We start from the raw sequence: 21,344 nt of genomic DNA, 5'->3' as shown, positions 1-21,344 counted from the left end.
CTCAAGGTTTAAGACATGCCAAGTGAGGACGTGCACTGACCACACTGACCCACGTGTGGTCACATCTACCTCAGTATGTCTGGATGTGATTGACACTGACCCTCGTTGGAAGGGTTAATGCGCGTCGTTTAACCCTCCTGCTGTTGAAGCCACAGAGCAGACACGTGTTTCATGGCAGTTGCACATATGCTGAGGGAATTAGGTCTGGCTCTGCTTTGACTGCATGGACAGTAAGTGTGTGTTGAATATTTGTCTGCAGAGGTTTATTATACAGTGTATTAGCAAAAGGAAATAGAACAAGTAATCTATGAAAATGGCCCATACGAGAGCAGCAAGTACACAAACAGAGAAAACGAGAAAAAATGGTTTTAAAGCAACACTATGTAACCTTTAATTAGAAACAGCACCCTCTGCTGCCACTTATTGTATTAATTCTGTTGGGCTTCCATGATCGAACAATTAAGTGGTTTTCATGTAGTGGAAAAACAAGGTATCGTTGTATTGAGCAGACCTCTCACTGGGTAGATCCAACACAACTGAGAGAGCGCCTCAGTTCTTGGTGCGTTTGTCAAAAATGACACGTCGGGGGGAAAAAACATAAAAGAGGTATAATAGTCAGTTACATTACTCTCAGGAGATCATGCCCACTCACAAAAGTTACAAAGAGCTAGAACAGATGTTCAGGTTTAGGACTGGGAATGAAAGAGGAAATATTCTCCCTGTTCCAAAGCTGCTGTAAGGTAAAAAGTTGCATATTGTTGATTTAAGTTTGCACGTTGACTGACAAACTTAGCAGATAATGTTTTTGTAATTCAATCAGAGAAAAAAACAAGATGGCGGTTAGGGCTACTTAGTTAATAAGTTACCTTGTTCCTTTCTTCTTCTTCATCATGCAAGTCCGCCACATTCTAGTTATTTCTGCTGCCTTCAAATGGAACTCATGAGCTCATGGTTACGATGTGTCTTCTACACTGTATGCTTGGGGCTCAAGTGGTTAAAGTCAATAGTCACCTTTAGGTAGAGGCAAAGTAAGCGCTAATATTAACATTAATACCCACGTTTAGAACAGGCATGTAATATTTTTGAAAAATCTGAATTGATATGAAATTAATGTTTCTAAAAACATTTCAGCAAACACGTCCTGTTTAAGATAATATAGAGATCTGAGGTTGCTTCCACTTTGTTCATATGGTGTCAATCTGTGCATGTCTTTCTTATTAATGAAAAAATATTTAAAGTGTATGAATTCATGATACTGCACACTGACACGGGCATTTGGCAAAGATAGCCCTCATTCATATTCCACTTATTCCCAACCAGATGTGTGTGTGTGTTTGAGACCAGTTTATCATGTAGCGTCTTGTAGCGCGACTGCGGTGACCATCCTCATCTGCCTCTGGTGAACGAGGGGAGGACGGAGGGGATTATATCTCGATCCCTTTGCAAAGCTCACACCAAACAATCAACCACTGGAAATAATCCTCTGAGACACACAGACACCAGCGCACAGTTATAGACACACACACATGTGGAAGCCTGCTTGACAATGTATTACAATAGATATTCATAAACTAAACATATTCAAAGAAAAGCTACACAATTTGTATTTCTTCAGTGGGTAGTTCTGTTTTGCTATAGAAATATGAACATCCTCACACCTCAAGACAACATCAATAAAGTCATATTCATGTTCAACATCTTCCTCTGTTAACATAGCATCAGGAATTTAAAACTATTCAATTATAGATGTTCTATTGATAATATATTATGTAAAACTGTCTGAAAATATGATTGGTATTTTTTTATTCTAAATTGTCTGTTAAATGTAAAAAATGAAACCTTCTCAGCTTCCTAGAGTCCGAGATGATGTCCTCAGATGTCTAAAACCCCAAAATATTAATTTCACTAACAGAGACAAGCAGCAAATTGTCTGTAAGAAGTCGAAAGCTGCAAATATTTTTGCCTATTTTTCACTTCTTGGTGGAAAAATGACTTAAACCCAAACATTAGATGTTGATACATTAGAACATTGCCAGTTACTATTTTATCATTTCACCAATTATCAGTTAATCAGTAACATCTGTAAAAAGGTAGACATGATGTGTAGTTATGTAAAGTAGAAAGAAAAAGCACAAATCAATAACCATACAACAAATATACATATTTATGCTATAATTTAAAAACTAAAACAAAAAACTGTAAACTAAAAATGGAATCGTACAAACAGCAGTGTGTTAGAAGTAAGAGTGAGCACTCATCATATAAATAATATCCAGTATATGTTTTACTCTCAGCTTGGCATAAAACAATCTTTAACTTTAATCTTTAAATTTGCATGATTGAAGTCGCCAGCAATGCTGTTGGAGGTTTCCTATGTGCTAATCGCTGATGCCAATTTCTATGATTAATCACTTTTATTGGTTTTGGCTTTAAAGGCTAAATAGAAAGATGACAAACAGTCAGAGCTAGCCAAAGAATCACTGTCATGTCAGAAGCAGGCAGATTGGACGGGAGGGGGGAGTAATATCTGTACGTATAGCCAACATGCATCCCTTTGATCCCTTGGATCAACATCTGTGATTGGTTTAAGACCTGGTTGGATCATTAATGTGGACAACTATAAGTGGATACAATGAGTGGGGGGTTAACATGACCATCCCGTGACAGCCAGGCTGATATCGGAGGTAGTTTTGCGGTGTCGCCCTGCCCCAATGGTATGTGCACCTATATCTACAGCAGCTTGGGCTCATTTCCATTAATCAAAGCCTGCTCTTCTGGGAGATTAACTCATTCTGTCATCGCCAGCCCATCCTCCTGGAAACCATGACAATTAAGAAGATGTGTCGTAAGTACATGGCTGCATGTTGAAACTGATTGTGATGGTTATCACGCTCTGCATATGTCATCATCATATGTCTGAGTGACTGCCACGATATTTATTCATTGAGGATCTCATGTTTATCCAGTTTCTATTACTTTGAAAGTCACTGTGGGATACGCTGTGTCTTGCAGCCGTGTACCTGCCAACTTTGAAGTCATCCTACCTTAACCCTTCTGCTTTCTCTCTTTGGCTCTCATCACTAATAACATGTGTTTCCAGAGCTCTCACAAAGACTAGATTTCCTTTCAAAGGGTTGTGCCTCTCCGGCTGCAGCCCACCTTGCAGAGTTGTAATACCTGTGTCATGTTGCTGCGGAATCAAGGATTTACTGTAATCTGCCTGACCAAACAGTTTGAACTCGCTGACTTGACTCCCTGCATTTTACTGGAGATGCTAAGCTTTAACATGACGTAACAGGCCAGTCTATAACAAGTTGCTCCATTACTCTGATGCTCTGAACAGCATCTGTTTCTTGTAGTTGTTGAGAACTTTTCAGGCATCTCATTAGAAATGTAGAAACCAGATTAAACCCCAAAAGGCCATAAAGGGTTTTGATTTTCCTCTGCTGAACAGAGCCACTGGGACAGCCCAGTAAGAGCTCTGGTTGCTAGAGGCCAGCTACGTTTCATCCATGGGCAGCTCTGACATTTCCTGGAGCAGGAAAATAATCTGTGTGTTGGGGAAGGAAGACAGATTTACGGAACAGCTTCAGGTCCTTGAGTATGTCCTTGCAGCTTACACTCCTCAGCGCCGCCCTGTTCGCAGGACACATGCTGTTGCATCATTATTTCAGGGCCTCCCTCTGACCTGCTCAGGGATCAAAGGTTTAATATCCAGCTTTCATTCCCAGAGATGATGACAGGCAGCCTTATTCTTATTGTATGATTTTGTAGCACAACAGACAACACTTTAAATTTCTACCTCTGCCAAAGAGGTTATGTTTCCCCCCACTGTCAGCTTGTTGGTTGGTTGGATTGTTTGTTTGTTTGTTGGCAAGATTTCACAAAAACAACCAAACATATTTCCACACAAAACGGTGGAAGGATGGAACTTCAGGGAAGAATTTCAATGAATTTTGGTGTGGATCTGGATCAGCAGGCAGATGCAGGAATCTTTTTCTTTAATGCTGCGAGACAGAGCAATTCAAAAAACTTTGAGAAAAATGTATGGTTCCCGATGAAAAAAATCAGGTGTGACATATCTGAGTGTGGTATTTAGTGCGGCTTGATTCAATTTAAATGGACTGTTGGGCGCTTTACTTGCTGACGTTCCAGTTGTGTATTTGAAAGATCATCCTTATGGTACTCTAAAGAGCATACTACTGCAGAATAACCGGCATTTCTAAAATGTCCGTTTTGCCGTGGAATAAGCAACCTTGATACTAAAATGATCTACAATCAAATTTGAATTTGCCCATCAGGTTTTGACAGGATTTTATGTGCCCACCATGGTCGCCGAATATGAAATCCGTCAAAACCTTGCATATATTCCCCCCCAGTCAACTGAGGTGAACGTGGTCGACTGATGCTGCCAAACAGCATTCATGTGAAGAATGACATAAGGATTGACAAGAGGATTTGTGAAGACTATAACAGTGGAACCCCCTCCCCCTCCTCTCCTCAGTACTCTGTTCAACGAGGATTATATCTCCGCAATTGAAACTTGGCAGGGCATTCCCCGCCTCCAAAATATAACATTTCAAATCGTGGACTGGTGACCGCTGCAGAGACTAGCAAGGGACAGAGATATGGCCAGAAAGAGCAGGAGATGAGAGAGTGGAGGTGAAAGCGAGCGTGACAACAAACTAGTAGGTAACATTTTTCATGCTCCCTTGTGTCTACTGTCATTTGGGGAATGTGTGCGACTGTATTCCTGCTGCTGCTGAAAATGCCATCGACTCAGCTGATGGATTATAATCATGTCTGATTGCAATTGTCTCACTGAGTCAGACTGTTTGTAAATGTGACATTCATACTTCTGACAGGGATTTGGCGCTGGGTGCGCTGCTCTCCAGATGTGTTTACATATGATTAATGTTTAGAGATGGTGGTGGTGGGGTCTCTGTTAAGGACAAGTGTTATTGGACAGCGGATGCATTCCTACTCGTTGACGCTTTCTCCAAGTTGTAGGTGATGGCTTTGCCTTGGAGGGAAGTTGTATTGCTTGAGTCACAATCCTGTGTTGACGAACAGGAGCTGAAATAGACTTTGAGTAATAATTATAACAGTTGACAGTTTTATGGCTCAAGGTTGAGAGTTCAAAATAATCAAGTCATGGATGTGGACCTGCGTGTTGATGAGAACATTGTTGTCTTTTTCACTTCTACTACATTTAGCTACATCATCTGTGATCATTAATTTGGAGACGTATCATATGGATGGGAAATATGGCCAAAATTACAGTGAGATAAAATATTTCATATCACTCAATGTTGATAATTATGATAATTGTGACATATTTATGTTAAGTTTAAAGATTTCTGTTCCTGAGAGGAGGTTGTGGTTTTAAACTCTGCTTTATGACAAACACTCAATAAAAAGTTAAATCAGTGATACCTCCTTACTGTGCTTGTACTTCTTTTATGTTGATCAAAATTTGATTTTTATAGTTATTGAAGTTGTTTCATCCTCCAGCCCTAACACATCATACTTAATCCTTATGTACTTACACTGGTGATGAATCCTATTGACTTGATTCTCTGACTTTTTCTGTGTTCAGACATGTGTGGTTCCAAAGCTATTTAAATATAGATATAAAACGACATGAATGAGAGCTCAGTGGCGCCCCCTTGCTCATACCTCACAGGACATTGCATCACAATTTTGCGCATCAAATGCCACATGTTTGGCCTTAAGCAAATATCTCATGTCATGGAAATAAAAACATAAATACCAAATTAAAACAGGAAGAGAATTGGCTTGACGGCAGCTTCAGTCTTTCACATACTTTTTCGATATAGATTTAGCCATTAAACCTGCAGTGCAGAACATTTGTCTCCCCCCTCTGGCAGTGAAAGGAATTGCCCAAACACTGTCAAATACAGATAAATTTTTACACTTTCAGGACAATAATAGTTTTTTAGATCAGCTAAAAGTAGCCTTCTCCAAGTAGTAATCATATGCAAACCTGTAATCTGTATCTGACCTCAGTCTTCTTCTCTTCTTTCAGCATTCTAAAATGAAGAAAAGCCGTACCAATAGTAATCTGTGTTTGTTCCTGCCAGTGATTGCTTTGTTTTTGACTTTATTTCCTCCTTTATCTTGAGTATCAGAAACTTTTCTTGGACACGCCTTCAGTTTTTCCAGCATGCTCGTAGTTCCTGTAACTTGATGTCGTCACAGACTGCAGATTTAGAACTCTGGTTGTTTGCAAAGGTTTTGGATATAATGGATGCTCGTGTGTATATATATAAATCCCACATTCCAGCTTTAAGTAACTTCCACTCAAGTTTGTGTTCAGACCTGTCCCACCTGTTGGTCACAGATGGTCCTACAGCCAGGGTCCACTTAGCTGACTCATTCTTAACTGCATTCATAACTATATTTCTTCCTTTGTTAGTAGCTCCTGATTGTGTTGTGTTTAGATCCTGGCATGCTGCCTTTCCCATTTCGGGGATGATGCACAGATTACATCTCTCAAGTTATTTCTTCATGTCCTGTTTGGCCATCGCCTGCCGTGTTTGGGATGCCTGCAGTCATGCTTCCTTACTTCCTTTATGCACCCAGGCCAAATACTCATAGTTGTTGTTTGGGTGAGTGGAAGGTGTCCCTGGTTGTCCCTAATCCCCATTTAAGATCAGCCAGCCCTCATTGGCCTCCGGAGAGATGTTTTGTTAACATGGTCTATAAACAATCTAGAGTCTTTACATTTGATAAATTAGTTAATGAGCCAGAAATGCTGAATAGTGTGCAGGCAAACACACCCTGATGAATGTTGAAGCATGTTTTCTCCCACTGTCTCCACAGGCAGGATGACAAACCAGACGACAGCCAACCAGTCCAACACAGTCAAGAAGGAGAAAGAAGAAAACCAGCGAGATGACAACACAGAGGTTGCATACAAAGATGCAGGCCACTGCAGCCGCAACACCCACAACCTGCTGCTGGGACTCACTGTCATGGGTACGCAAGGACGAGGAAACTCTAAAAACTCAGGGGTCCAGTGAGCTCAAAGGCTATAATTGTTGACAAAAGAACAATTTCAGCTTTTGGTTAACATCCCAAATCCCCACATCCTTTACTGATTGAGCTGAGGTCAGTTTTATTGTCAAATGTGTTGCAGAAAATGCACAATCCTAAGTGTAGGACTCCGTAATCATTTTCCCATGAGGCATCTTAGGCTTGTTGTTGTCTTTGGTATGCCTCTGTAAACACTTTGGTATGTTTCTGCGTAGCAGTGTTCTTTGTCTCAAAAAAAGCCCTACAAAGTCGAGAAGTTTGTTATTTTTGTCCCTCATTTTTCACCCAGATTTAAACCTGTTTACATTACGCTACATGTTTGTCATTAGTCAAAGGCCTCTTACATGTAGGATCCTTCAGGTCTGCTAAAGTAGGCCTGTATGTCTACCAATAAATTACAAACTTGAAACATATAGTTCCTGAAAGGAGAAATCTACTTATTTAGCTAAATTATTGTAGCACAAAAAAGTAATCATTTAATATTTTAAGTACATTGGTTTATGTTAACAAAAACTTAAATTCAACACTACCGATTACCAGAAAATTCCAGGAATAATGAACTCCTTCCTCTCGTCAGGTGTCGTTATGGGGGCTGTGTTTGGGATGCTGCTGCGGTACATGAAGGTGACAGACAACTCCACCCTCACGATGGTTTCCTTCCCGGGAGAAATCCTAATGAGGATGCTGAAAATGCTCATCCTGCCTCTAATCATCTCGAGTCTCATCACAGGTGATTTGATATCTGAGAAATCAGTGAAAGGGTGGAAAACATAATTTCGCAATGTATCATGAAAAACAATGAAAGTGAAAAATAGATTCCTCGGGCTGCACCAAAATTGAACTGGTGATCAGGGTTGTCCATCCAGTTGTAATCTTAGTTAAAAACAAACATACAAGCCAACCAACCAACAAACAAACACGGGTGATTAGTAATGAAATCGTTTTATATGGCTTTGAACATCCTTTTTATTTTATTTGGTAGAATATTAAAAAGGGACAATGCAAATAAACATGTGTAACTGCAAGTGTCAAACTTCCAGGACGTTTACAGGGATCGTTTTGATTATTGGTGAATAACGCAAACACTAATCTGTCTCTTTCAGGGCTGGCTGGTTTAGATGCCCGCTCCAGTGGCAGGATGGGTAGTAGAGCCATGGTGTACTACATGTCCACCACTATAATTGCTGCCATCCTCGGGGTCATCCTGGTGCTGGGGATCCACCCGGGGAACCCCAAACTGAGGGGAGGCTCGGCGAGCTCGGTCCAGAAGAACCAGGAAGTCAACAGCCTGGACGCTTTCCTTGACTTGCTCCGAAACCTCTTCCCTGAGAACCTGGTGCAGGCCTGCATCCAACAGGTACTATACTCTGGCTTTTTTTCTCTGGCTCTTCATTTGCGCACACTGTAGAGTTGCAAGCATCAAATACAAACTGAATATAAATGGAATAATGACGACTCGTCAATGAGAGGTTCCTTAACATGTCCAGCATGTTTCAAGCATCTGCAATTCTATAACCAATGAGGGTTCCTGGGATGAGGAAGAAATCCTGCAACATAAGTTTATCTTTAGACCTTTTCAATCTGTCTTTTTTCCTATAATTTGCTGGGTGTTTTTATTTCTTCAGCCCTTATTTAATTAGTCAACAGATAAGGGAACATACATTTTTGACTCATGCATGCACATTGTGATACAGTCATAGGTTTGTTTAAATGGTTGATCCAAAGCTTCGTAGGTGCTCCTCAGTGGACCTGTTTCCAAAAATGATTGTCACAGTTATTACATTTTAAATTTGCATAAAATATTTAAAAGATCCCTTTAAAGGTCCAGTGTGTAAGATTTAGGTGAAAGGGAAATATTGGCAGAAATTTAATGTAGAATAATCCTCATGATGTTTTCACTAGTTCATTTCATCTAAATTGTATGAATTGTAGTTTTCTTTACCTCAGAAAAGGCCCTTTATATTCAAATACTCTATATTTAAATGGAGGGGACCCTCTCTACGGAGGCCGCCATGTTTTTAACATTAGTCCAGACTGGACAAATAAAACCTTTTGAGTTTTATGACAACTGAAGTCTACCACAGGTTCTCTTTCATGTTTGGAAGGAGAGGGTGAAGTGAGGGGTGTTCAGCTGCAACATGCAATTTCAACACTCGATATCAAAAAATTCTACACACTGTACCTTTAAGTTCTCATGAAAAGATCATAGTTGTAATAATTATTATGTCTGCGAAAGGCACTGACATAAAGAAGGAGCTGCAGGAAGTTGTTAACGACTGGTGAGCGTCCTTTCGTCCTCCAAACTTCATACTTGATGTTTTCTACATGTGCTGGTTAACAGTGAAGAGTGGAGGCTTGATTTAAATCAGAGGGTTTTGGCTACAAAGGGACCATAAGGCCAAGGCTGCCTTCTGGTGTAGCCTTTAAAATGTAAACATCAAGGTAAAGGAGCAGTTATTATTTTGTATATCAGTAAAACTACTAAACAGATTTTGACTAAATGGGTGGAAGGATGGGACATGGGCCAAGAAAGAACTCAATTTGGAAAAACATTGTGAGATAGAGCGTTTTTTATATTTTTACCATTTCCCAGTATAAAATTCATGGATCTTGAAGAAAAGAATCTAGCATATAGAGAAAACTGATATCTGAGTGTGAGATATTTTGTGCGGCTTGATAGAATTTAGGGGATCTTGACGTATCTACTGAGTACCATTCTAATTTTTCTGTCGAGCATTAGGTAACAGGATCAATAGCTGTGTATATGGTAAATACACAGTAAGCAGCTTGTTAGCATAACTTAGCAGAGAGACTAGAAAGAGGTGGAAACAGTTGCCTGCCTATCTCTGTCCAAGGTAACAAAGTTCACCAACCACCATTTATAAAGCTCATGACTTCAAGGTTCAGTGTGTAGAATTTAGTGACATCCTGTTGTGAATTTGCATAATTAATAGCCTTCAGTTTTCACAAAAACTCAAAAGATGTTTCGTTTGTCCAGTTTGGACTATTGTAAAAAAAACATGGCGGCCTCCATAGAGAGGATTTGCTTCCAATGTAAATATAAAGGTCCCATTCCAGGGTAAAGAAAACAACAATTTGTACAATTTAAGGTGACTTTAAGGCAACACTGAAGAAATATACACATTTATTTTGCTGCTGAATCAGTGATTAGTTGACAGACATACAACTGAATTTAATCGATCACAAGCTGATGTCATCAGTTTGTTTCTGTTTGTGTTTTTCCCTCAGTCTTTATTTCTGAACATTGTAGCTTAAATATTTTAAAAATTTATATTTAAAATTATTTTCGACTGATTAAAAAATCCCTTTAGACTCAGGTGAGCTTGAATAAGTTGATATTTACATTTTTAAATATTGTCCACATTTTAAACACTTAAACACAACAATTAATTGGATAAAGAATTGGCATATTCTTTAAACAGAGTTAAATCAACCATAATTGAGTGATTGCGGTACAATAATACCAAAAATAAAACTGCTTAAGACTACACACATTGTGTCTTTACAAAAAATGTTTTATTTACCATCTGAATGCCCTGTTATAGTATTTTTCATTTGAATAATGGTGGAAGAGCAGAAGGACTCCGGAGACAGCTACTGTTTATCCAAGCTGATCATTTTTAAACGATAATCCAAGTCTCAATCCTGAGGCGACAGTTGCCTTCTTCTTTCCAAATCCTGTGTTTTTGTCCCCCCCTTCTCTCTGTCATGCGTGTATGTCTGAATGATTAGAAGGAGTTGCCTGTGTTTGACTGGGTGAGGGTCAGCCCTTCTGCTACTGCTAATCTCTTTACATCTGTAACACCATATCCTTATTTACCACAGTCAGGCATCTGCTGGTGAACAGGGGGCCCTGCTCAATATGAGCTTATAGACTCTCTCCCCTCTTCTCTCCTCCCTGTGGTATCCTCTCCTTTTTCTCTTTTTCTCTGTGCCTCTCCCTCTTTTCTGTCTGTATCTCTCCTTTACTGCCTCTATTGTTTGTGCTCATCAGGGATTCATTGAAGTCACAAAAGCCATAATTGCTTTAGCAGGAAGGAATCGTCCTTCCCCTCTTCAACCTTTAACCTTCCTCTCCTCCTGTTATTCGTCTTTATTTGTCTTTCATCTCTTCTCTGTTTGGCTTTTTTTTTTTAAACACAATTGAGAGTTGACTGTGCTGTTTTGTTCGCAGCTTTTGTTCGCTTACACAACAAAATAAGGCTTTTTCCTTTGTTCAGTTTTTGTCTGAACAGCTGATCAGTCACAGTGTTGTTCTGTCTTCAGGTTCAGACGGTGCTAAAAAAGGTGCCGGTCGCAGCATCAAACCAGACTGAGCCCATTTTAGTGAACAGAAAGAAACTGGAGTATAAATGGGGCATGAACGTTCTCGGTGAGTTGAGGATGGAGCAGCTTTTGCTTCATGTTCAATAATGTCATCAAGCTCAAATATAAATTCCTTTTTTTTTTTTGCATGGAGAACAGCACAGTTATTTCCGCTGACATGCTGCTTTGTGTCTTCCTCAAGGTTTGATAGGCTTCTTCATCACCTTCGGGATCTGCATGGGCAAGATGGGCGAGCGCGGGAAGATCATGTGCGACTTCTTCAACATCCTCAATGAAATTATCATGTCGATGGTTTCCATGATCATGTGGTCAGTGTCTTGTTTTTCTTCCGTGCATACTTGTGTGCTGCGTACACAACATGCGTCTGTCTTTGCTCATGTCGCGCAGCGGCTGCATTGCTTTGACGTTCTGGAGAATATACCACACAAGGAGCTCAGCGACAGTGATTGATAAGGTGAAGACGGTGTAAATGATACAAATTGTGGGAACAAGAACCAGCGGTGCAAAGTGAAGACTGAAAAGGAGAGGAAGGAAGAGGGGGAAGACTGTTAGTGAAGGACACGGACAGATGGAAGGACAGAGAGAGAGAGAGAGAGAGGGAGAGGGAGAGGGTTTCCCTGGGACATGCTGGAGTCTGTGGTATGTTGGGGAGGAGCAGGAGCCAGGGCCCAGATCAATGTTGTGGGTTCCCAGGGGAGGCGGGGTGGAAGATCTCCAAAATGTAATGAATCCACCAACGACAGAGGAGCCACTTGGCAGCAGAGCAGAAGGCAAATGCGGGCAGGAGGGACAGCAGGACTTGGAAAGATGCGCGTGAGAGCATGCCTTCAGAGAACGGGGCAGGCCTTGAGGCTTTGCAGGGCCCCCGGCTATTAGCACAGAGAGAGCGAGAGTGTCGAGGCACTCAGAGACGGGAAGGAAAGGGAAGGGAAGGAGGGAGCGGGTAGGCGGTTGGAAGAAAAACAGCAGGATGCTTGTCTCACAGCTCTCCTAGGCCATCTACGTGTGCAGCTGGACACCAAAGGAATTATGTCCTTTTTCGTATCACTCACTCAGTATAAACAGATTACTCACAGGCCTATGGAGCTCGGCAAACACAGTCCAGTGTATACAAAAACATGTATCATACGAGGAACAAATCCATCAAATTATACATGACATACTCCACCAAACAACTGTCAGTGAATGCCAGCCGCAGGGTTCAGTGTGCAGCTGACCTGAGTGAGCAGGCCGCTGCCACCGTGAGACCTGCTTTGACTTGCACAAGGAAGAGCCTAAAGGGGAAACACCGCTTTAATTCATGAGTCCCACAGCGGCCTGTTTTTATGAACAACTGCACTCCAGAGCTGGAAACCAGAGATCCAAGAATGTGTCACGTCCCCAAGCAGAGAAAAGATGTTTGACGATGAATATAGATTAATTAGGTGTTGGTCTGATATTTCACATTAACATGAGTGAAGAACAAATAGAAAAAATCTATTATGATTCTTTTTCTTTAGCTCTAAGTATTTTGCCGATAAATCATAAAATCATCATGGAATCAATAATAAAGCAGCAGGGTGAGAGAACTTGATCCATCCGTTCCTGACGATACGAAGAGGAAAGACTTTCACTGTTAGCTTTCAAGCACTATGTCAGTTTGAAAAACTTTCTTCAGACCCTTCAGGTCAGTTTTAAAGTAATTTTTCAAGCAAATGTAATAATCTATATGAAGGTTTGGTGCCTCACCTTGTGCTGTTTTACAGTAAATTGACAAAATCTTTGGGTTTTTGACAGTTCATCCAACAAAACAAGAAATTTGAAGACCAAATCTAGTTAATGAACTGCACATTTTTTGTGTAACCCTAGAATGTGCCCTTTTATTGAGATTACTTTATATTAGGAAATAATAAGTTCATAACTGATATTGCAGCTCTGACTCTTTGCAGGTACTCCCCCTTTGGCATTGCCTCTCTGATCGCAGGGAAGATTGCAGCCATCGGGGATCTGGAAGTGGTGGCCAGGCAGCTGGGCATGTACATGGTGACTGTTATCGTGGGCCTGGTGATCCACGGAGGATTGATCCTACCTGCTATATTCTTTGCTATCACTAGAAAAAGCCCCTTTACTTTCTACTCTGGAATCTTCCAAGCTTGGATCACTGCGCTGGGCACTGCTAGCAGGTAGGTCAGCCTGCAGGAAGTGTGTGTGTGTGTGTTTATGTGTGTGTGGGTGGGGGGGTGGGTGCAAGTTCTCTGTTTGGGCATGTGTTAACACATGTGTGTCACATGTTTCTTTTACAGCATCTATTCCTTGAGCAGCTGCTGTAGTAACCATGATTGATCGCCGTGGCCTGCTGCTCCCTTTCAGCCATTCGGGTTAAATCTGAAAGGACTAAAGGCAAATTCTGTATTTACACAACTAAACTGACAGATCAGGAGGGCAGAGCCAAATGTGTGTAACACAGGCTATCATGGACAAGTCCATGTCAGACAGATCCTGTGTTGTAAATGTCTGAGCCTCTGGATTAGTTGTCACCAGCCAAACTGGCCCCCGCTGCATCCTGCCTGGCTCGGCTTGGTTGGGCCAGCCTGGAATTCTGCATTGCTGCTGAAACCAACTGTCACTTTGGCACATTACTGAGGCTTTAGTGAATATGGGTAATCCTATCATCGTTTTCTCTAATTATATTATGACCTGAGCTTAGCAGGGCCAGGATTCAAATTCCTTTAATTCACATGCTGGAGGATTGCAACAGTGGCCTCCACCAGCTGTCAGGAGGAGGCTGTCAGGCGACTCAAATTTCTACTTTTTTTTTTTTATCCTTCACCTTCTTCAACACCACTGCACTTCTGTCATTATCTGTCTACCTTTTTTATGTCCTGCAGCAGAAACTTTGTTCCTGTTCTTTGTACACCTTTTCTTCCTGTGCTCTCAGTGCAGGCACGTTACCAGTGACCTTCCGCTGCCTGGAGGAAAATCTGAAGATTGATAAACGTGTGACTCGCTTCGTGCTGCCCATAGGTGCAACCATTAACATGGATGGCACCGCACTGTATGAGGCTGTGGCAGCCATCTTTATCGCCCAGATGAATGACATCGCCCTGGACGCCGGACAGATTATTACTGTCAGGTAAAGCACATGGTGGATGTAGCTCTTGTTCTGGAACATGGCTGAATTTCCAGTCTTCAAAGTCCAAAGCAGTAAAGGTCGTTTTGCAAACTCCTTCCTCTCGCACATTTCTGACATCAAAGTTTGTGGAACTGTGCAACTGTGAAAACTTCCCAAAACCCAGAATATGACAATCACACCCATTTCATCCAGTGGCAGGCCAGATGCAGAGAAGAGAAAGTAGAATTTGATCCATAGACAGTAAACGCCCAGACCAGACTGTATATAAGGATGGACAACATGGCTGGTCCCCAAGCAGGATGGCAAAGTGTCGTGATCACCCACTGGTGGCTGGCTGCAGTATAGGTCATAAAACTCATCCCCTCTATGTTTGTGTATGGGACATACACCAAATTAGAAAATCAAAGTACATGTGAAATACAACAATGATTTCACTTATTTTAGCTAGTTCTTATCACAGTGATGATTATTTTTGATTAGTTTGGTTTGATTACTTGATGCTAAAAACGGGGTGAAACATCTTGATTGATAGTTGAGACTGACTTGTGATTGGTCTAGTCGAAAAAGTGTCCCCCTTAAGTCACTGAACTGGGCCATGTAACATTTGCTACCAGGCTGCAAGAAACCAATTCTCTTAATTCACCAAAAAGCTGAATAAAAATGGTCTAAAAGCATTTTATAAGGCTCTGTATTTAAAACTGATCCTGATTTAGCTCTCTGCTGTATCTGCTCGGTCTGCATGCACAGTGTTGCTCTTGCTGTTGCAACTAGACCTAACGTGTGTGTTACATTAACCCCCCCCCTATGGCAGTTTCACAACATGATGTCTTGCTATGCAAAAAACAGTTTTGGAACCTCAGCCTAAAATAATTTATTTTATTTGTATTGGTTATATTATAAAATTTCCTGTTAATCATGGACTACTTTTGCTGTGCACAATTAATGTTTTTAATCTGGAACAATTTAACAAATGAAATACATTTAAAGTGTAAATAATTTTAATGTTAAAGACTTGATGGTGGGGAATTTATTTTAGCATTTTTATTGGATGGTGCATAAAACTATTTGCAAACAGATTCAAGTGGTTTTAAGAATCTGTTTAACTACTGAGAGTTTTAATGAATCCACTGGGCTTCATGCTGTGTAACTCCTGTGTTGCATTTGAATATTTCTCATGTAATTCTCCCCTGATTGTAATTAAGTGTTTGAAGTAACCAGTGGAAACAAAATACAAAAGACATGTTCATGTGATCTGTTCTGCATTGAATATAGTTAGTGTGCTGTGTTGAAGAGTCTAGATGAATGAACGCAGTTAAAAAAATAATGAGATTTCCCATTTTTGAGGTTTCAACAAAACGTTTAGATCTGATTGGAACCAGTCTGCATGGAGCGCTCTCCTTTTTGTGGCTGTGGGTTACAAATAATCCTCAGGACTTTGATGTTGTTTATTGTTGGTCTTTCAACAACTTCTGAAATCTAATTTTCAAACGTTCTGTGTGCTTATTGAAATAAGGTCCACATGTGCTGTGTGGGGTGATATTAAGCGCTGCAGTTTGTCAAGAATGATTGTGTTGGGAACACGGAGCGCTGAGATCAGATGAACAGCACCATGCAGTGAATATCAAAGTTTTGAGCCGTGTCCAAACTGGCCTGAAGTCACATCTGGGACCAACATGAACTGTTAATTCCTCTAATTGCAGACATCTCATGACAAGCTGCATTTTTCTGAGCATTAAGGTTTTAAGTCCGGCAACATTAACAGATTTTGTTTTGTTGTGGACATAAAACCTACTACAAAAAACATACAACTTACTCTAACTTACTCTAACCTTATAATAAACCTAACTCTCCAGTCAACCTACAGTTATCAGTGTTTCCACTGGCTCTTAAAAAGTCCTAAATATGTTAAAGCTATATGTTGCATTTTAAAATGAGTACCAGTGTCAGCAAGTGATAGTTTGTAATGTCTCTGTGTGTTGTAGTATTTTCTCAAGGACACAGATATTAACTTGCTGTTATAAAACTACAAACAAGACTGACGTGGAACTGATAACTGACCCGTTCAGAACTGATCTCCAGACACTCTGCTTGTCTGTGAGAAAGACTGTAGATACCAATTGTCTCTATCTGTAGTTTGAGAGATAACATTTCACCTTTTCTTGAGTTACAGTGAAGTGTACCTAAGTGTACCATACCTGATCTAGGTCTTAAATTTCTTTAATTATGTTCTTAATTTTAACTTGTTGAAACCTGCAGTCACCCTGTATGATGCAAAGTCATACACGCTTTTTTTATTGAAGATTCAAAATGGTATCCAGTATTTAAAGGCTCTTATATACCAAGTTTATTGGGTTTTTTGGCGGCCATTCAGCCGAGTAGGCATGCTGAATCAGCAGCCAAAGTACTCGCTAAGTTCTCTGATTGGCTGTTCAACCCAGTATGTGAGTGATTTCCACTATTATGTTGTTTCACCTCTGACTTTTCTGGTTACTGACAACACCATGGTCTGTTTGTCTTTCTGTCAGTGGTCCTTTTAATGACATGCTAACTTTTTTTCATTTTTCTTTAACGTGGATTCACCTTTGGCACATTGAACAAATTAACTCTCCTTTTTTTGCATGTCTGCTATGAAAGAGGAATTGTGTGTGTGATAACTGTGTCTGGTCACTTTTACAGTTATTCAACAACAGTTGTCCTGTTTTCTATTATCATTTTTTTCTGTACTCTTCTGTCTTGTCCTCACAAACATACATGCTTTACGTACCTGTATGTAAAGCGTCCTTGGGTCCCGTGAAAGGTGCTATATATCATTATTATTATAACAGGGCAAAAGTTAAACTTAATAGGATCACTTTGAAATTATCAGGCATGTTTCAATGAAACTCAGACAGAACTTGTGTCTAGGCCGTCTGTTATCTGTAGTCTTAGTTCAAGTTCACAAAACATGCACTTCTTTTGGGTTTGTGCTTCGAGGTCTTGTTTGACTTTTCACATTAATTATACATTTCCCTGGTCTCTGTTTCAATATGAAGGTGGTTCTGCTTTCTTGTCTCCTCCACAGTATGACCGCCACCCTTGCCAGTGTTGGAGCTGCCAGTATTCCCAGTGCTGGACTGGTGACCATGTTGCTGATCCTGACGGCGGTCGGCTTGCCCACTCAGGACATCAGTCTGCTCATCGCTGTGGACTGGCTGCTGTGAGTCAGGTGTCTGTTAGGCACTGATATGAGTAATGAATGACTTCTCAGCTTCTCCTCAAGAACTTAAAAAGAAACATTTGTGAGAGGAATTGTAAGAATGTTCAACTCATGGCGATTCTCATAATTTCACTCGCTGACACTGATACTGTTTGTCCACTCAGTGACAGAATGCGTACCTCCATCAATGTGGTGGGCGATTCGTTTGGTGCCGGCATCGTGGACCACTTGTCCAAGGCAGAGCTGGCCGAAATTGACGCAGCAGAAATGCAAATGCTCCAACCAGAGGAGGAGCTAGATTTCATCCCTCCGCCGCCAATCTTCACGGAGATGGACCTGGTCGACCCTCTTAGACCGCCCGACCTGCCACCTCGCTCCCCTCGCCCACCCAAACAAAACCATCATGGCCTCTCCCAGTCCCACTCAATCACTCACTCGCCGTCCCGTTCTGTCCGATCTCCATCCCCCCGCTCCATCCGTTCTCCCTCTCCGCGCTCTGTCTGCTCCCATTCTCCCCGACCTTTTCATAGTCATTCACCACGCCTCCTCCGCAGGACGGAGGCGGGCTACTGCGCTCTGCCGAGCCATGATAACCAGGTATCTATGCACCACTGCTTCCTCTTTTTGTACCATAATGCTTCAGACTACCGGTTCCCCTGTGAATCAAGGTTACGTTAGATATGCCTTGAAGAGATTCTGAGATGCGTCATATTGTTACTTTATCTTTTAAATAATGAGAACACACAGTAAACACCTGAATTATCTGCGTATACTTAAGAAATTCTGTTATTTGCCATAAATAAAGTAATACATATATCTAGATTTTTTGAAGGCTTTTATCTCTTAATACAGTATCTTGTGCTATAGCATGTTATGATATGGGGTGCCAGAGTCTATGATATATGAAGGCTACATAGATTAATTGAATTTCTGTTCCTGTTTGGGTTTTTTTTTAGCTCAAATGAATATGTCTCCAAACCCTATCCCTTTAACATTTACCTTGTGTGCATTTGTAAAGGTGTAGTGTGTAAGTCACTTGGTACAGTCTGCATCGTCTACCTAGTCTCATTTGTGTCTCTTTTCCATCTCAGATTCCCACACTGCCTCGCTGCTACAGAGAACGAGACCGGGAACGGGAGCGACTGAGGCGAGAAAGTGAAACTGAGGAGGAGGACGAGAGAGAGAGGGTTTTGGGTGAAGTAAGCGACGGCGAGGAGAGTGATGACACTGCTTATGATCGGAGGAATGCCATTCCACTGGGCGACCTGCCATGATTGGATTTTTTTTCCGCAGAAAAGCTTCCCCAGCTATTTGATTCTGTTGTACGACAGTTTTCCCGCTTGAGTGCACAGCTCAGCTTTTTCGCACCAGCCCAGCAGAGGTCACATGTGGATTTCTAGCTGGTTGCATTGTTACTTCTTTTATCTGTTTTGAGTCGTGAGATCGACAGGAATGATCAATAATTTTAAATAACAACACACTGTAACATTCCTGAAACGAACCCTGTAAACCAACCTGTTCATTTTAGCTGTCTGGTTAGCTGAACCCAAGAAATGGTGCTGTATATAAACTTTTGCAATCGCTTAAGAGGTTAGAATACGTCCTTTAGGCAGAGTTACCTCTTCATCCTCTCATGTTGGACTGAGGGCAAAGTGGACGCTACAGTGACTCACTATCTCAAAGTGGTATTACGAGAGAGGACGGGCTGGGGCTAGCTAGTTAGCAATGAAGGAGGAAAGAAGGGATATAAGTAGAAGCATAACAAGAGTTTATCAAAAGCCTTGTTTGCCACTGCTGGAGAAAGCTTTAGTGTGAAGCTAAAACATTTTGCAATGTTTCTTATAAACATGTAAATAAATAGATATAACATAACACATGAAAACATTGGTGAGCGATAGCAAAAACGTATATACAGCACCTTTGTAATGGAGTTGTTTCCCCAGTTTACTCATTTCATTCCCTTTTATAACGTCATTATTACGTGGTTTTCTCACTTTATGGGTCGGATTATGGCTGTGCTCTTGATGAGAAAAGTATGTTGGTGTTTTTACCAGCCTTTTAAAGCACAACCGCAAGGTATGACTTCCTCCTTTGCTCGGCTCCCTCTCTTCTACTTTGAGTTTCTTTTGCAGAAAGTGAAATTGTTAAACTTACAACTGAATAGTTTGACATTTTTGGACATAAGCTTTTTTGTTTGGTTGAAAAATGTTACGTCAGAAAACTGAAATTATTCTAAACTCTTTATAGTGAATATGAACCCAGCAAATATTTGGCTTAGCTTACCACAAAGATTAAGACTGGGGGTGTTGCAGCTAGCCTGATTTGTGTTTAGTTTTAGCCTTAAAAATATCTGTTAATCTTAATTGATTCAGTTTTAGTCAAATGTATTTGGTTAGTTTCAGTCAAGACAACCTAAGGATGTTTAATCTAGTTTTCGTCACTGGCATTTATGTTTCATGTTTGTCATGCATTTTAAGTTTCTGTGTTGTTTTGAGTGTATCACTGTCGCTGATCTTTGGTTTCGTCTCTCATGAGGTTAATGTAAAAGACAATGTTTGCTTGTTAATCTCCCCTGTTCATGTGACAACAACGATCAATCTCCTCAGTAAATCCAGTTCAGTGTTTACATTACATACTGTACATTTTCCTAGAGATCATCTGTTGAGGGTGATTTAGATGGATTTTATTGATTTATTATGGATGAAAAATAGCCAACAGCACTTGATAGTGTAATTTTTGTGATACATATCTCAATGGAAATGTCTTAATTAGTTTTACTCTAATCCAGGTTGTGAAAATGATTAATGAATCATTAATATTTTTGAGCTTTGTTTTCATTGTCATAATAAACACCATGCTCGTCTGAAGCTTTGTTGGTAGCAGTAACTTCCAGTCAATGGTTGCAGCCAAGAAGTAGCCCAGGACATAAATGTGTGAAAAACCACGATGCATCATTCAATGTGAATTGAGAAGGGCTTGTAGGTAGATTTTGTCACCCTCAGACATAGCCAGGCTAGCTGTTTCCCCCTGTTTCTAGTCTTTATGCAATGCTAAGCTAACCAGCTGCTTGTTATAGCTTCATATTAACATGCGGTATCTAAGGTATCACTCTAGCACTATGCAAGAAAGGCAAGTGCATTTCCCAAAATGTCAAACTATTGCTTCAAATGACCTCAGCAACACAACAGGTTCATGTAAATGATAGAAACACATGACCAGCAGACATTATTTTTGTATTCCTTTACCTTCTTGCATCTCTATATTTTTATCCTTGGTGCTCTTCTCGCACATCACTTCGATTTCCTCGCCAACACCAGTCGCTGTTGATGTTAATATTGTCTATATTATCTATGGTTTGTATTTTTTTGTTGTAGTCTGGTGACTGAAATGATGAGCAATATGCAAGATGCTGTATTGATTTTGTTGTATGTTTAAATTTACTCGTTCTTCATTTATCATTTTCAAGTAGTTAAATGCTGTAAAATAACGTCACCAGTCTCCTCTGTCCCACTGAACTGCCTTTCATTTTAAACTAGCATTCACTTATCCCTACATCCTCAAGTCTTAACTCAGACTGGTCCAGGTTGTGTGCATATGTGTATTAAAATTTCCAAGATTTATTTAAAATAA

At 40.6% G+C, this 21,344-nt stretch overlaps 1 protein-coding gene across 5 annotated transcripts in view; it reads left to right on the top strand.

Annotated features, from left to right (window-relative positions):
* The window catches only part of slc1a9 (solute carrier family 1 member 9), a 31,168-nt gene extending 9,824 nt beyond the window's left edge, over positions 1 to 21,344 (top strand). For 2 of the 5 annotated variants that reach the window (XM_069524491.1, XM_069524490.1), the window contains exons 3-12: positions 6,847 to 7,002; positions 7,637 to 7,789; positions 8,163 to 8,416; positions 11,347 to 11,452; positions 11,588 to 11,714; positions 13,335 to 13,568; positions 14,324 to 14,518; positions 17,580 to 17,714; positions 17,879 to 18,311; positions 18,806 to 21,344. In XM_069524491.1, the coding sequence (XP_069380592.1) occupies positions 6,852 to 7,002; positions 7,637 to 7,789; positions 8,163 to 8,416; positions 11,347 to 11,452; positions 11,588 to 11,714; positions 13,335 to 13,568; positions 14,324 to 14,518; positions 17,580 to 17,714; positions 17,879 to 18,311; positions 18,806 to 18,988 (1,971 nt within the window). In that variant the 5' untranslated portion in view covers positions 6,847 to 6,851 and the 3' untranslated portion in view covers positions 18,989 to 21,344. Of the gene's footprint in view, positions 1 to 2,672; positions 2,846 to 4,529; positions 4,693 to 6,846; positions 7,003 to 7,636; positions 7,790 to 8,162; positions 8,417 to 11,346; positions 11,453 to 11,587; positions 11,715 to 13,334; positions 13,569 to 14,323; positions 14,519 to 17,579; positions 17,715 to 17,878; positions 18,312 to 18,805 lie in introns of those variants that run through there. The other 3 variants (XM_069524489.1, XM_020094151.2, XM_069524492.1) reach the window with 3 other exon arrangements.

The sequence above is a fragment of the Paralichthys olivaceus genome, chromosome 5 (assembly GCF_024713975.1).
Source record: "Paralichthys olivaceus isolate ysfri-2021 chromosome 5, ASM2471397v2, whole genome shotgun sequence".
NCBI classification, from domain to species: domain Eukaryota; kingdom Metazoa; phylum Chordata; class Actinopteri; order Pleuronectiformes; family Paralichthyidae; genus Paralichthys; species Paralichthys olivaceus.
Note: the sequence above shows the minus strand (reverse complement) of the source record. Positions and strands in the feature narration are given on the sequence as shown.